Source organism: Bidens hawaiensis, unplaced genomic scaffold (assembly GCF_021521415.1).
Source record: "Bidens hawaiensis isolate Kalapana, Puna unplaced genomic scaffold, B.hawaiensis_p1.1 tig00023273_1, whole genome shotgun sequence".
Classification (NCBI taxonomy): domain Eukaryota; kingdom Viridiplantae; phylum Streptophyta; class Magnoliopsida; order Asterales; family Asteraceae; genus Bidens; species Bidens hawaiensis.
This window is the reverse complement of record NW_027493653.1, coordinates 159,676-173,022: the sequence shown is the minus strand read 5'-3', so window position 1 is coordinate 173,022 and position 13,347 is coordinate 159,676. Positions and strand designations below refer to the sequence as shown.

General features: G+C 36.4%; 2 protein-coding genes across 2 annotated transcripts; one reads left to right on the top strand and one right to left on the bottom strand.

Moving 5' to 3' along the window:
* Nucleotides 1-1,314: 1,314 nt before the first annotated feature.
* On the bottom strand, nt 1,315-1,760 carry LOC143567245 (uncharacterized). The gene is made up of 2 exons (XM_077053709.1): nt 1,418-1,760; nt 1,315-1,322 (listed from the first exon to the last, which is right to left on the bottom strand). The coding sequence occupies exons 1-2, from the start codon at nt 1,758-1,760 to the stop codon at nt 1,315-1,317; spliced, it is 351 nt and encodes a 116-aa protein (XP_076909824.1).
* Nucleotides 1,761-11,484: 9,724 nt separating this feature from the next.
* Nucleotides 11,485-12,620, top strand: LOC143567251 (uncharacterized). Its single transcript, XM_077053715.1, has one exon. It carries the CDS (start codon nt 11,723-11,725, stop codon nt 12,551-12,553), a length of 831 nt encoding a protein of 276 aa, XP_076909830.1. The 5' UTR covers nt 11,485-11,722; the 3' UTR covers nt 12,554-12,620.
* Nucleotides 12,621-13,347: the final 727 nt, after the last annotated feature.

The window sequence follows — 13,347 nt, the reverse complement described above, 5'->3', positions numbered from 1 at the left end:
AATGAACGTGATTTTTAAGTATGTTATACTAGACATACCTAGGAAGATTTTGGTGCAAAAACCTCAACCAAAACAGTCCCAAAAAGGTTAGAATTGACAGCCACCCGGTAAGCCTACAACACGCAATTTAACGATTAATACGCGTGATATATGGGTCAATTAAGATATAAAAGACTTGGGGAATCGTAGTACTACCCTTTAACTAATGTTTTACGCTCAAACCTTGGCTGGAAAGAAGAAAATCGCAGGGTGGGGGGCTTGAGAGCTGCCGATCGGACTAGAGGGGATGGAAGTAGGGTTAGGTTTATGATATAAAACATTTTTCACATATAGCCCCTCAAATTAAAAGGAATTAATATTTTGGTGGAAAAGTTAAATGTTTTAACGTACCGGGATGACGGGAATGATTCCGAGAAGTGTCGGTTAAATCCCGAGAATTATACATACTTTACAACTTTAAATATTTAAACCGTAAATTAACGGGCGTTACATTTGGGGTGTGCCGGGCGGAGTGAGCTGTGAAACAATTCCACGCTCTTTTAGATGATTTATGAATTCTGAGCTGAGTTACTCTCCACCTAGATCTGATCGAAGCATCTTAATAGTTTTCCTGAGTTGGTTTTCCACTTCGTTTTGAAACTCTTTAAACTTTTCAAAATTTTCATGCTTATGTTTCATAAGATACACATAAGCATATCGACTGTAATCGTCAATAAAATAAATGAAGTATCTTTCATGATTTCTAGGCATGGTTCTGAAAAGGCCGCATACATCAGTATGTATGAGTCCTAGCAGATCCTTTGCTCGTTCATTCTTATAAGTGAAGGAGTCTTTGGCGAGTTTGTCAGCTAGTAGGATTCACAGTATCAAAGTAGTCCGATCCTGTGGATTCAAGAATCCCTTCAGATTAGAGTCTCTTAACTCGTGCCTTGCTTATGTGGCCAAGTTGGCAATGCCATAGAAATGTATCATTGATGCCAGATCTGATACGTTTAGAAAGATTGTATACATTATTGTTTATTTGAACATCAATCTCATAAATACCATTTTGAGGTTTAGCCTCAAAATAAAAGACATCATTCAAGTAGACAAAAATAGCAATACCATTAAAAGCGTACTTAAATCCTTGTTCAAATTGTAAAGAAACTAAAATAATGTTTCTAGTCAAAACCAGGTGCAAACAAACAGTTATTCAAAGAAATTACAAGGCTAGATGGACAAGCAAAACGATATGTGCCAGTTGCAAGAACTGGGACTCTCTTCCCATCACCAACGATGAGTTCCATGCTACCTTGTTTCAACTTCTTCCATTTTTCAAGCTCCTGCAAGACATTAACGATGTGGTAACCACATCCGGTATCAAATACCCATGTGTTGCTAAAGACAGTGAAAAGTTCAATAGCGTAAATAGAAATACCTTTAGAGGAGATTTCACTATTGGTCCTCTGCCTTTTCAGCTCAGCAAGATAATCGGGATAGTTACGCTTCCAATGTCCCATTTTGTTGCACTTGTAGCACTGGCGATCCTCAGGAGGCGGCAGTGGTACCTTTGCAACATCCTTGTTAGTGTTGGTGGTAGATTTAGCAGCAACAGTAACCCTGTTCTTGCCTTTAACATTATTACCCTGGTTATTGGGTTTGGGCTTCTTAACACCAGCAGATCGAACCATGAGAACCAGAATAGTCTTAGTGGCAACATTCATCTCAACCGTTTTGTGCATACCATGAAGCTCCGACACTGTCTTCACCCAGGCATTCATATTGAAATTCATTACGAACTGGTCATAAGAGCTGGGAAGAGAGTTTAAGATGAAATCCGCTGCTGGCGCCATTTCATCCGATAGGGGATAATAAAGTTTCTTAAGCTGGTCGATGTACCCTTTCATCTTGATGACATGTACACTAACAGAGGATTCCTGTTCCATTCTGTAACTAATAAGCTATTTCATGGTGTCATAGTGTTCTTGACAGGCTTGTTTCAGGAACATGCCCTTGAGTTGCTCAAGCATCTCATTGGCACCAAAATCTTCCAAGCCTTTAGCAAGCTCGTAAGACATGGTGGCTAGCATAATGCAGGCAACTTCAGCAGAGTCGTCTCTATGCTTGTCAAGAACCTTTCTAGCAGCAGCAGTATTGTTTTCAGGCTCGGTTGGAACAGGTCCATCAAGAACATAGTGCTTCTTTGCCATCTTGGGAACAAGTCCCAAATTGTGGTGCCATTTAATAAAATTGCTGCCATGGAGATTTTATTTCTCAAGAATAGTCTTCAGGGTGAATGAGGAGTCATTATCAGTTGGCATCTGTTAAATAAGCAAAAGTAATTAGTATTTTCAATGTTTTAATCCTATTATTAATGACCCAATAGCATTAATAAAATAGGAACTTGAGAATCTGGATTCTAGTTACTAATGGCAGCTGTAGCACAAAACGTTAGCAAATGGTTTGGCAGACATGCAACGATTGCAAATTGTGAATAAAGCACAACACTCGGTTATGAGGCCTATTGAGACAATACTTGCCTAAGTAGATACGTTTATCCTCATCTATGCCCACCTTAGTCTCTAGACAGTTGTAGCACGTAACAGGAGAGTAAAGTAATAGTCGCCCTAGTATAGTAACTTGTGAAAGGGCCGTATGTGTCAACGAAAACCCTTTCACCTTGAAGGGATATGCTAGAAATCAAGTGCGGTGCTGTAGCTCAAGACACTTGAAGTTTCGAAGTATGCCTCAAGTGTGGCTTATAGTAGGATGGCATAGACTATTGATTTTAAAATTGGGATTAATTTTAAATATTACCGAATAGAGTAAGTCCGGTTTTACTTTATTAATCGGGAAAACTTGATGAACCCTTTCATCTCTCAGAACACTTAGTTTTATATAACCTATTAAAACTAAGTTTGTCACGATATCACCAATTAATTTTAAGTTAACAGAGAAATCTATTAAGTTATTAGTTTTTGAAAATTAAATAAAGCTTAATTTGCAAAAACACAATTGGTTATTTTATTTTAAAGTATTTGGTATTAGGTTGGTGATATTATAACCTGTTATAATGAAGCAAACAACCACAATAGCAAACAAGAATATGTAGATCTTAAATGGCCAAGATTAGTGATTGATCTTCCTAGAGCCTATTAGCAAGATCAATCGGGTCAAGGGGTCACAACACAAACCAACCACAAGGATGGACTCTTGATGCATCTCGTCATCTCGAGCAACTCCCACTGACTTCGTGATTTCCTTTTAGTTTCCATGGTTTTTGTCTTCGGGTTTTGTTTATTACAATATTTATGAAATACAAATAAATGCACAAAGGAAAAACCCTAACTATTAAAAGTTTGAACCATCCATATGGAAAAAAACCGAAAATCAAAACATCACAAACAACCACAAACACGGTTGGGCCAGATTTACATATTGCATAACAAACAACCAAAATCCGGGCAAGCTTTTTGTCAAATAAAACAAAAATAAAAATTGACCAAAATATAAAGTTACCCAAAAAATTAATTAGGCCAGAAACTTTAAAACCAATTTAAAGTTTGTGTTCTCAATCCGGTAAAAAAGACTGGTACCGACTCGTACTTCGTAACCAAGGCTCTGATACCACTGTTGGGTTCCAGTGGTGATCAGTCAACGGTCTAAAAATTAAACCTAGTTTTAAATAAAAAGGTTTCATATTTATTAATCATATTAATAAAAGATTACACTTCGGAATATTAAAACCAATAATCATCACTTTTAGAAACCGTACAGGATCCGGTTACAAACAATACGAGTACGAGTCAAACAAATAAATATAAATTGTAAACTGACAATATATTTAAGTTTACCTTGGTTAATAAATAACCGGTTCAGACACCGAAGGTTAGCGAACTGAGCTAGGTGACACAATGAGACAAACGACGGGCGGTGGCGGTGCGCAGTGGCGACGGCAGTGGCGGTGCGCAGTGGCGACGGCAGTGGCGGTGGTGACTGGTTCGACGGGGTTGCGAGCAGCATCGGCTGGTGACAACTGCAGCCAGTGACGGTCGGCGGACAACGCAGTAGCAGGCGGCAGCGGTCGGCGGTGGTCGGCGGTATACGGGCAGCAGCTGTCCGGTGGCTTGGGGTGGAGGAGGAGAGAATTAGGAACTTGTAATAGGATGTTAGGGAGGTTAAACTAATCTTAATTAGTTAAAACCCAACGGGCCATTAAGTCCATCTCTAACTCCAAAGCCCACTCCATGTTACTTTGTCTCATTAAAGTGTCCATCCCTGTTAACTAACTTAGACGGGTGATTTGTTCGTTACCTTACGGTGTAACTCTCACGGGTCATAACCCCCTTGGCCGCATTGACTTACCCGAACCGGTCCATAAATCCAACATGCTTAACACAACTATTGGAAACTCAAACCTAACTCGTTTCCGCTATGCGATAACTTACCCGTGTTCCTTGTCTTCTTAAAAGTTTATTCTTTCCGGCATCAATGCTTAATCTTTTCAAACTCATCAACCATGCTTAAATTTTTAAATAAGTAAATTTTCCATGCTAATCTTTCCACGTTTATTTCTCTTATAAACACCATATATGTAAAATTTCAAATCTCGATTATTTTAAATCGTCAACTAACAAAATCTTCAATGCAGGAAGCACGAAGCTTGGGACTCGTGATTTTTTGAAGATGAAGAAGAGGAAGAAAGGAAGAATTACATGGATAGATGAACAGATGAGTGAATGGTTTATTTATCCAAGTAATTATAAGGATAATCTAGGGTTTGATAGAGAGCATGGATGTGAGACACGTGCCTTTGATCTATCCCACATGCAGAGTTTGAATTTCAAAAATTTAACAGCTGTAAAGCACTTTCACAGCCGTCAAATTTGGGGACAATTGTTAAGCATAGAATTTTCGGTATCCTAATCAAGCGATATGTTCAGGATAACTCCAGGATATGGTATCCTTAATATATTGTATAATTAACGGATTATTCGTTATTTTCTGTTGTTTACCAAGTCTTAAACGTTCCCACGATTCGCTGAAGACTCGGATTACTCTTCAACCATTTCAACTACCATGTGCTTAATGAAGGTCATGGAGTTTAACGGCTAATTGGAAGAAGTCTTATATCTCCGGATAAGTAGGAATTCTAGTTAGCTACTTTTTGTATAAATAGAGCTACACTTGGATTATTTCACACACTCTTATCAGACTTAGCAGTACTCGCACATTGTAATCACGATCCAATTAGCTCCACAACTTGTAACCGATTTTGATTATTAATAAACTAGTGGTGATAGTTTTCACCTCCCGGGGGTTTTTCTTGTTATCCTCAGATAACGGGTTTTTTCCTCGCAACAACTCCTTGTGTTATACCATTTTTAGGTTCATTTTCGACCAAGCACCATACCTCACTTACTGATTTGGTTACGAAATTGCATTTGTTAATTTTTACCCAAAACAGGATACATAAAGGATCTCTTGGGAAGGAAAGGGAATGAAATTGGAAAGAAATAATATTCATTCCTGATTCGAAGTGCTTCATAAAGACATGACAATCGAGGGGTAGTACACTCCCCTTTATAAATCCCTAGAAAATGATACTATTGGCCAAACAAAAAGAAAATATATTATGAGCTACGACTCCTATCAAGATCCTAGGAACAACATTCATCTCAAAGGATACTTCATGTAACTTAAAAATTAATTCCTAACTTAGATAGGTATGTATTTTAACCTTATTTGATTTATTATTCTAATTACTATTTGAATCAATTTATTGACTTAAGAATCTGTGGGGTGTTAGCCACCTTCACCAAGATTTAAGGTTTTGCAAATATTCCAACGCATGCTGAAAGAGATAGAGATTGGCCATCTTCTAAAGTTTAAGGTATTCAAAATCCCTTCAAAGGTTTAACGTTTTTTCACCTTTCAATCATAAGGGTTTCTACACCCAGCCTAGAGCGCACGTTATTCAAATATAATTCAAGATGATGGAATATGTGGATGTAACAGTTGCAGGCAACTCCGTTATTGTTGCTTATATATTGGATTCAAAAGAAAGTTGTAATAGACGTGTGACACAAAAGTTAAGGAATTAAAATTGATATGTTAATCTAAGGTATGACATTTACATGTCACAAAAATTCAGTAGGAGTCCCAAGAAAACGGGCCTGTCCCCGACTAAGGAATTAACATCGATATGTTAATATAAGGTTTTGGCTTCCACATGTCACATAAGATTGAGCTTGTCCCCAGGTATCCTTAGATCTAAAATATTTCAAAAAGTGGTATATTACTAGGGATCCTTAGATCTAAAATCTTTCAAAAGTATTTTCATGGATCCTTAGATCCTTAAACTTTTCCAAAATTACTAACAACCATGAAGGGGGCAGTAAGAATCCAAAAGAAATGAACAAGACACAATATCAGAAAGGTTTCAAAATATCTATAGACGTATAAAGTGGAATACAGTTGTAAATATTTAGGGGCAATTGTTGTGGGTAAAATTTCAAGGATCCGGAATTCAGAAACAGCTTAAGGATCCTTTCGATGGTGCCTCAAGGATTCTAACAATTCACCAAGATCCTAAAGAGCTAAGTATCCCAAGTATCCTAAAACGATTTAGCATTTAAATATTATTAACATTGATAATATTACCCTATATATTTATTAAATAAAATTAAATCAAGAAACAAGACATTTAATGGCGATTCAAGGAAAGTTTAAAGACCCGGAGCCGTTACCTGAAGACTCGCCTTGATGATTGAGCGGATATATGCAAGAAACAGCTAGCAATTCATTCCATGCTAAAGACTCGCTCAATCAATGAATATTAGGATTTTAGGGCTGTTACAACAAGTTATTACTAAAGATATGATATTCTGTAACGATTCTAGGATTCTTGCAGCGCATCAAGATCCTGACATGCATAATCATCATAAGTATCCTCGCAGTGTATCAGGATCTTAGACAGATGACAGTATCCTTGGTAAAACGTTATTAACCGTCATTATACTTTCACCGTTGACTTGGTCTTGCAAGCAACGGCTAGCAATTAATTACCAACTGAAAACTCGGTCAAACATTCAATGTTAGGACGTTGGAGCTATTATAACCATCATTTAATGTTGAAGATATGAAAACATGTAACTGCTCCAGGATCCTCGCTAGGACAATTAATGCTCATTATTAATTGTTATTACTAGTTATAAATATTGTAACTATAAATAGAAAGAGCATGATCGCGTAAGACACGAATTACACACACCATACACACATACATGTAATTATAGCAGCGATCATAGCACTTCCAACCTTATAATCAGCGGCTTATACTAATATTGAGACAGTGGAATAGTTTTCCCCTCTTGAGGTTTTTGCCATAGATCCTTCAAGGATCAAGGTTTTCCTCGCTACATCACTGTGTCACTTTTATTATTTACTTATCATATTTGATTACATAAACAAGCATCCTACCTCACTATTAAAGTTTGGTTGCTTGATTATCCTTGTGTAATTTTTGACCAAAACACTGGTTTGTACGCTAGTCACAGTTTGAGAATAGAATTTGGGAAACTACTAATTCATGTTTATTAAGTTTGTAGGTTTATGGCTTACTTGTTATAAAATATTAATTGGTATGGTACAATGCCTCGGGTGAAGCTCACAAATGAAATCAGGAAGTCGATCAAGTGTTCGGCTTTGGATATAAATACACATCTAAAGTTCAATTTCTATATTTTTTTATACAGTATTACAAACAAGTTTTAAATAATTATTGTCTTTCATCGGAAGACAAGTTGTTTGTAAATCTTATAAGTGGTGTTCACTTGATAGAATTTTGTTCCATGTTAATCAAATAATAAAGAAATTTTGGGACCATAATTCCCACATCAAATTATGCTATAAATTTATATGTAAATATAGGGTGTTGCAGCTGGGCTTGAGGGATAATGGGCTATGAATTTTCTTATCTAATCAGTTTAAACATATAAAATCATACGTTGTGCATAATTGGAACCGGAAGCCACCAACGCTACCATCTAAGTGAAGTCTTCATCATTGAGTAATACTTTCAAACGACCATCATCAGGAATCTTGCAATACAACCAAAGATCTTTTGATTTGTATGAACCGTACTCCAGTGAATAACCTAGCAGCTCAAATTACGAAATTTATCAACATCTAACCCTAATGAAGTTTTTTCCCCTAACACACCTTAATTTCAGGCATGCAACTTCAAATGTCCCATTAGTCCAGAAGGAGATCTGCATGGGATTCTCCATTGGATTTCAATCGTCAAACAAGAATGATTGTTCTTCGTTTAGAAAGTTAGGGTTTGTTCTCCGTTGATAAAGATTAGGCTTGATCTTTGATTGAGAGAGGTTAGGGATTTTTTTTTTTTGGTGTTGGGAGAGTGAGTGAGTAAGTGAACGATTATATTCACCATCTGATTAATTAAGTATATTGAAGAAGAGTTATTTAAGCAGACACAACACAAAGATCCACGTAGGCTGCCCCATAATATGTTTTTGACAATTAGGATTGGCATGTCCGTAAGAAGTTAACAGAGTTAGTATATTGTTAGTCGGGGCTCGATGGAAGAAAAAATGATAAAAAGTGAAGGACCGTTACCAGCCAATTCGTTAACTAGGACTAACAGAAAAAATGATAGATGGGATTATTAAAAACCGATACACCTTTTAATTATATTTGACAACTGAAACCATTACGTATATTTTCGTGGGGTGTTTTTCACCTACATGTTACTGGCATTATGTTACTACATGTTACTGGCATTTCGCGGGGTGTTTTTCACCTACATGTTACTAGCGTTCTTCAATACGACTACGGATACCATTTATGTTAAAAGTCTATTATTTTTGCTTTGAAATATGGTTTACACAACAAGAAAAGACAGTCAAAGACACCAAGAGGCATGACACATGGTATGAACCTCAAGGGAGTCGAGGGGTCCACTTCGGTTTGATGTCGGCCAACAAAAATGGCCCAAAATGGATGCTTTAACGGAGTTTAAAGTTGGCAATTATTATGGGCAAAAAAACCAAAAAAATTTGGTGTCAACCCTCTGAAATCTGAATTTCTAGTGGACGACTAATTTCATAATAAATTAAATGCTCGGTCAATGGACCACTTTGTGTTTAGATGATAAAAATAGGCTGATTGAATTGTTCAATCGAACTGCAACCCATACATTTTTTCTGTTAAAAAAATCGATGTAACACAACTTGTTAATCAGATTAGTTGTAAATGGGTTAGCTAGGTGATAAACGGGTTAGCTGATTAAATAACCAACGGGTGTTTAATTAAACATGTTAAAGAGGGCAGCCATAAATAACTCATTTATGAAGCACGCTAGCTCTTAAAACCGAAAACCTGATTATTTATATTTCTTGCTATTTTATAGGTTTAGTAGCAAATTGTCTCCCCTAACACCTTCTGCATACATTGAGTGTTATGTGGTGGATGTTAACCACAAAACCGACTTCTTACATGGTGTAAGTTGGACAAAAGGGGGATCAATCTATTCAATGGGAAGAAGCTCACATGTCGTGTAAAAAACAAGAGTTAAATCAGCGTATACCAAAAATCAAATATTGGCATATATTCCTAGAAGGTTGAATCATAAACAATCATATATATTTGTTTGGACAAAATTTTCATATATTTGTTTTAGCTGCTACAAAGCTGGGAACGCCGAAAGCACAAAAAAAAACACGCGAAAAAAGAGTATTAGCGACGACAATTGGGGAAATAGTGGCGACAAAGTCGTCGCTAAAGCATGTAGTAGTTTTTCTTTTGCCTTATCTTGTTGCTAGTGTTAGAAGCGTCCCTAACAGGAATCTCCATGTATGCCTTCACATCACTAATTGTTGTTATTTATCTATTATTTTTTTTAATCTCCTTCCTCGCTCACTCACATTCTCCATCGAGCTTCATCCTGCACTCTCTCGCCTTACTCTCTTTTGTATGAAGGATGCTTAATTATAATGTCTCCATTACAGGTACTCTAATATAATATTTCTCAGAGAAATTATGTTCTTGTTACACGTAAATATTTTTTTAAAATTTATAAAATATATTAAGAAATTTAGGGAAAAAATGATATGAGAGAAGAATAGTTAAATGCACCTTGAAAATGAAATCTTTAAACGTAATTAATTCTTTCCCACTTAATTATTTTCTCTGTGTTGCCACATAATATAAAATAAAGAGTTTGATTCGCTCAATTACACAACTTTAGTACCGTTTTAGAATTCACTGCAACTGAATACTTCATATATCAAAAACAAGTAATTTTAGTACTTTTTTAGCCCCGTCTACTTTTTTCGTTAAGTCAGGGGCAAATTGGTAATTTCATTTTATTTATTCTCTTTTGAGTTAAATGTTATTTTTATATGTGTGGTTTGTTCAATTACACAACTTTGATACCTTTTTTGAATTTATTGCAACTAAGTTCTTGGGTTAGTTTTGGATACATAGGCAAACCAAAAGAGACGTTACATTTAAAATATTTCAATTAAAAGGTCACTAAAATATATAATAGAAGATGAAAAACAACCATGAAATGCATAACATAATTTATAGTCTTTTGTTTTTGATTGCCAATTTTCATCCATTGGCTTCAAGATCTGTGATCAATTTTAAAAATTGCTCTTGCATTTTCTTCATATGCATTAATTATGTTCAAAAGTCTATGTATAATAGCAGTAGCTCTTTGACACATGAGAGGATTAAGCCAAGCAACAAACTTAAAGCTTTGCGTCTTTCAGTATAACATCCGTTAGGTCAAAAATTGGAGGACCAACATCGATTAATTAGGTCATAAAATAATGGTATTTTAGCATACCTTTCTAGCACAACAATAAAAGCGTCAACCAGGCTTATTTGATGCACAAGTGTTCAAACGATGGTTGATGAACCACATAGGCAAAGCACCGTATCGTAATTCATTGAAGTTGAAGATAAACAATAGTTAGGGTTTGAAGGATCGATGAGCATGGGTGATCTATTCATTTAGTGTTAGAGATGACCTTTTATTGTAATACATAATGCCTTTTGGTTTGTTTATCTATCCAAAACTAATTCAAGTATCACATTGCAATAAATTCAAAAAATGTACTAAAGTTACGTAATTGAGCAAATCACAAGTATGAAAACGGTACTTAACTCCAAAAATAAAATAAATTATCAATTTACCCCTGACTTAACGAATAAAATAGACGGGGTTAGAAAAAAATTACTAAAATAACATGCTTTTGATATATCAAGTAGCTAGTTGCAATGAATTCAAACACCGTACTAAAATTATACTGCAAATCTCATATATAAAAATGACCATCTAACTCTAAAATAAAACATAATAACACGGTGTCAACTTTAGTCATGTAAAAAATGATATCCTAAAACTGTATCCATAATTTTTATAAGTCTTTTAAAAATTCGACACTCATGACTCATTAACCTACGTCAAACAAACGACAACAAACGAAACGGTGTCGAACCCACTAATAACTAACAAGACGGCAATCTAGACTTGAGTTTTCATAATATTCTTTTGTAAGACTTGCATTAAATTTACAGTCAACTTTATTTGGCTCCATGCACCTTCTTCCCTCCTTCCTCACTTCAACCCCAACAATATATAATAACAATATAACCACCAAATACTCATTAACGCCGTCGTTCAACTCACTTTCTTCACAAACAAACCACCATGGACATCGCTCGGTCTCCGAATCCTGGCTTCTTTTCTCCTCCCCATGGCGGCAGCTTTCACTATGCTAGCGCCCCATCAAGCCCCAGTCTGACTGAAATGTATTGCGGGTTTGACGAGCTGCTTATGGCTGCAGGAGTCACTAGAGCTAGTAGCTCCTGCGGTCCCCTCGCAAGCATCCCGTTTGCGTGGGAGGAAAAACCCGGTGTCCCCAAAACACCGGGTAACTTACACGACGAAGACGATTTCTCATTTGATGTAAGTTGTGGTTTTGGTGGCGGTTCGGTTCCCGCGGAGGATTTATTCGACGGTGGCGTGATCAAGACCACGGACTCTCCGGTGGTAGTGAGAGAAAGAGGAAGAGAGAGAGGGTTTTCCTCTGCTCGGTTATCTTCATCAAGAGCTAGAAGAACAAGATCTTTGTCTCCGCTAGGGGTTTCCAAATACCCTCGGGAACCGCAACCAATGAGTACGATGGCAAAACCACGATCAACGGATTCGTGTGAGAACGGGTCGAAAAGATGGAGCTTTAAGGATTTGTTTTCGTTTAGAAGTGCTTCTGATGGGAGAGCAATGGACAATTACCCTTTGAAGAAGTACTTTACAACCAACTGGAGAAATGATCAGGATTCTAGGAGCTCGAGTGAGTCAGGATCGGTGTCCAAACGAAGGGCTCGGGTGTCGCCTCACGAGCTATATTATAATTTGAACTGCGCGAATTCGAATGAGTTAAGAAGAAAACTTACTTGCCGTATAAGCATGGTATTCTTGGAGGATTATCTTGCAATTCGTAAGAATATGTTGTCTAAATTACATCCACAATGTACATAGTTACAAGTGTGACAAGAGTGCAATATTTGATTGATGCATCAAGAGTATGCTATAGATCAAAATCATTTCATCTATAGGAAGTTTTTGATTGGGGAGGTTAAGGTTGGTTTTTGGTAGTTAATTTTTGTTAATAGCTTAATTGTTGTGGTCCGCTAGCTAAATACTCTGCCAAACTGCCAACATGACAGTTTTCCCTACAAACATGACGCGAAAGCCCTCTTCGCCAGAGGCACAATAAGCTCGAGGATTGGATTTTTGAATGTTGGGGTTGTGGGAAATTGAGCCAACGGCTCATTTTGACCAAAATAAGTTAAAGAAAATAAATAATTATTTAATAATTAACTCTATTTATACCAAACAAACTTCCTTTTCTTGTTTGTCTCATCCATTTCTTTAATCTTTTTCTCTCCGTCTACACCTACGTTATCAAAGGGTAAGTATTTATGAAAACAAAGTTCTAATTTTAGGTATCATTTGTATAAAATTCTAGAAATATGTATTATAAACTAGTCGTGACGAGTAGTTTGTAAAACTAATTAAAAGTTGACACGTGTACTTCAACTAGCCGTAACAAGCACGTTCACTAATCATGTACTCGTCACGACTAAATAAGTTTCATGCCTCGTAATCAACGCACACAAGTTATTTATAAATCCTTTAGTTGCGACGACTAGTTTGCATAATTTACATTCCCTACACGAGTAGTTTATTAGTTGTTTAACTCGTCGAGACTAGTTTAACCTTATAATCTACTCGTCGCGACTAAAGGACTTATGAATTACTCGTGGACGTTG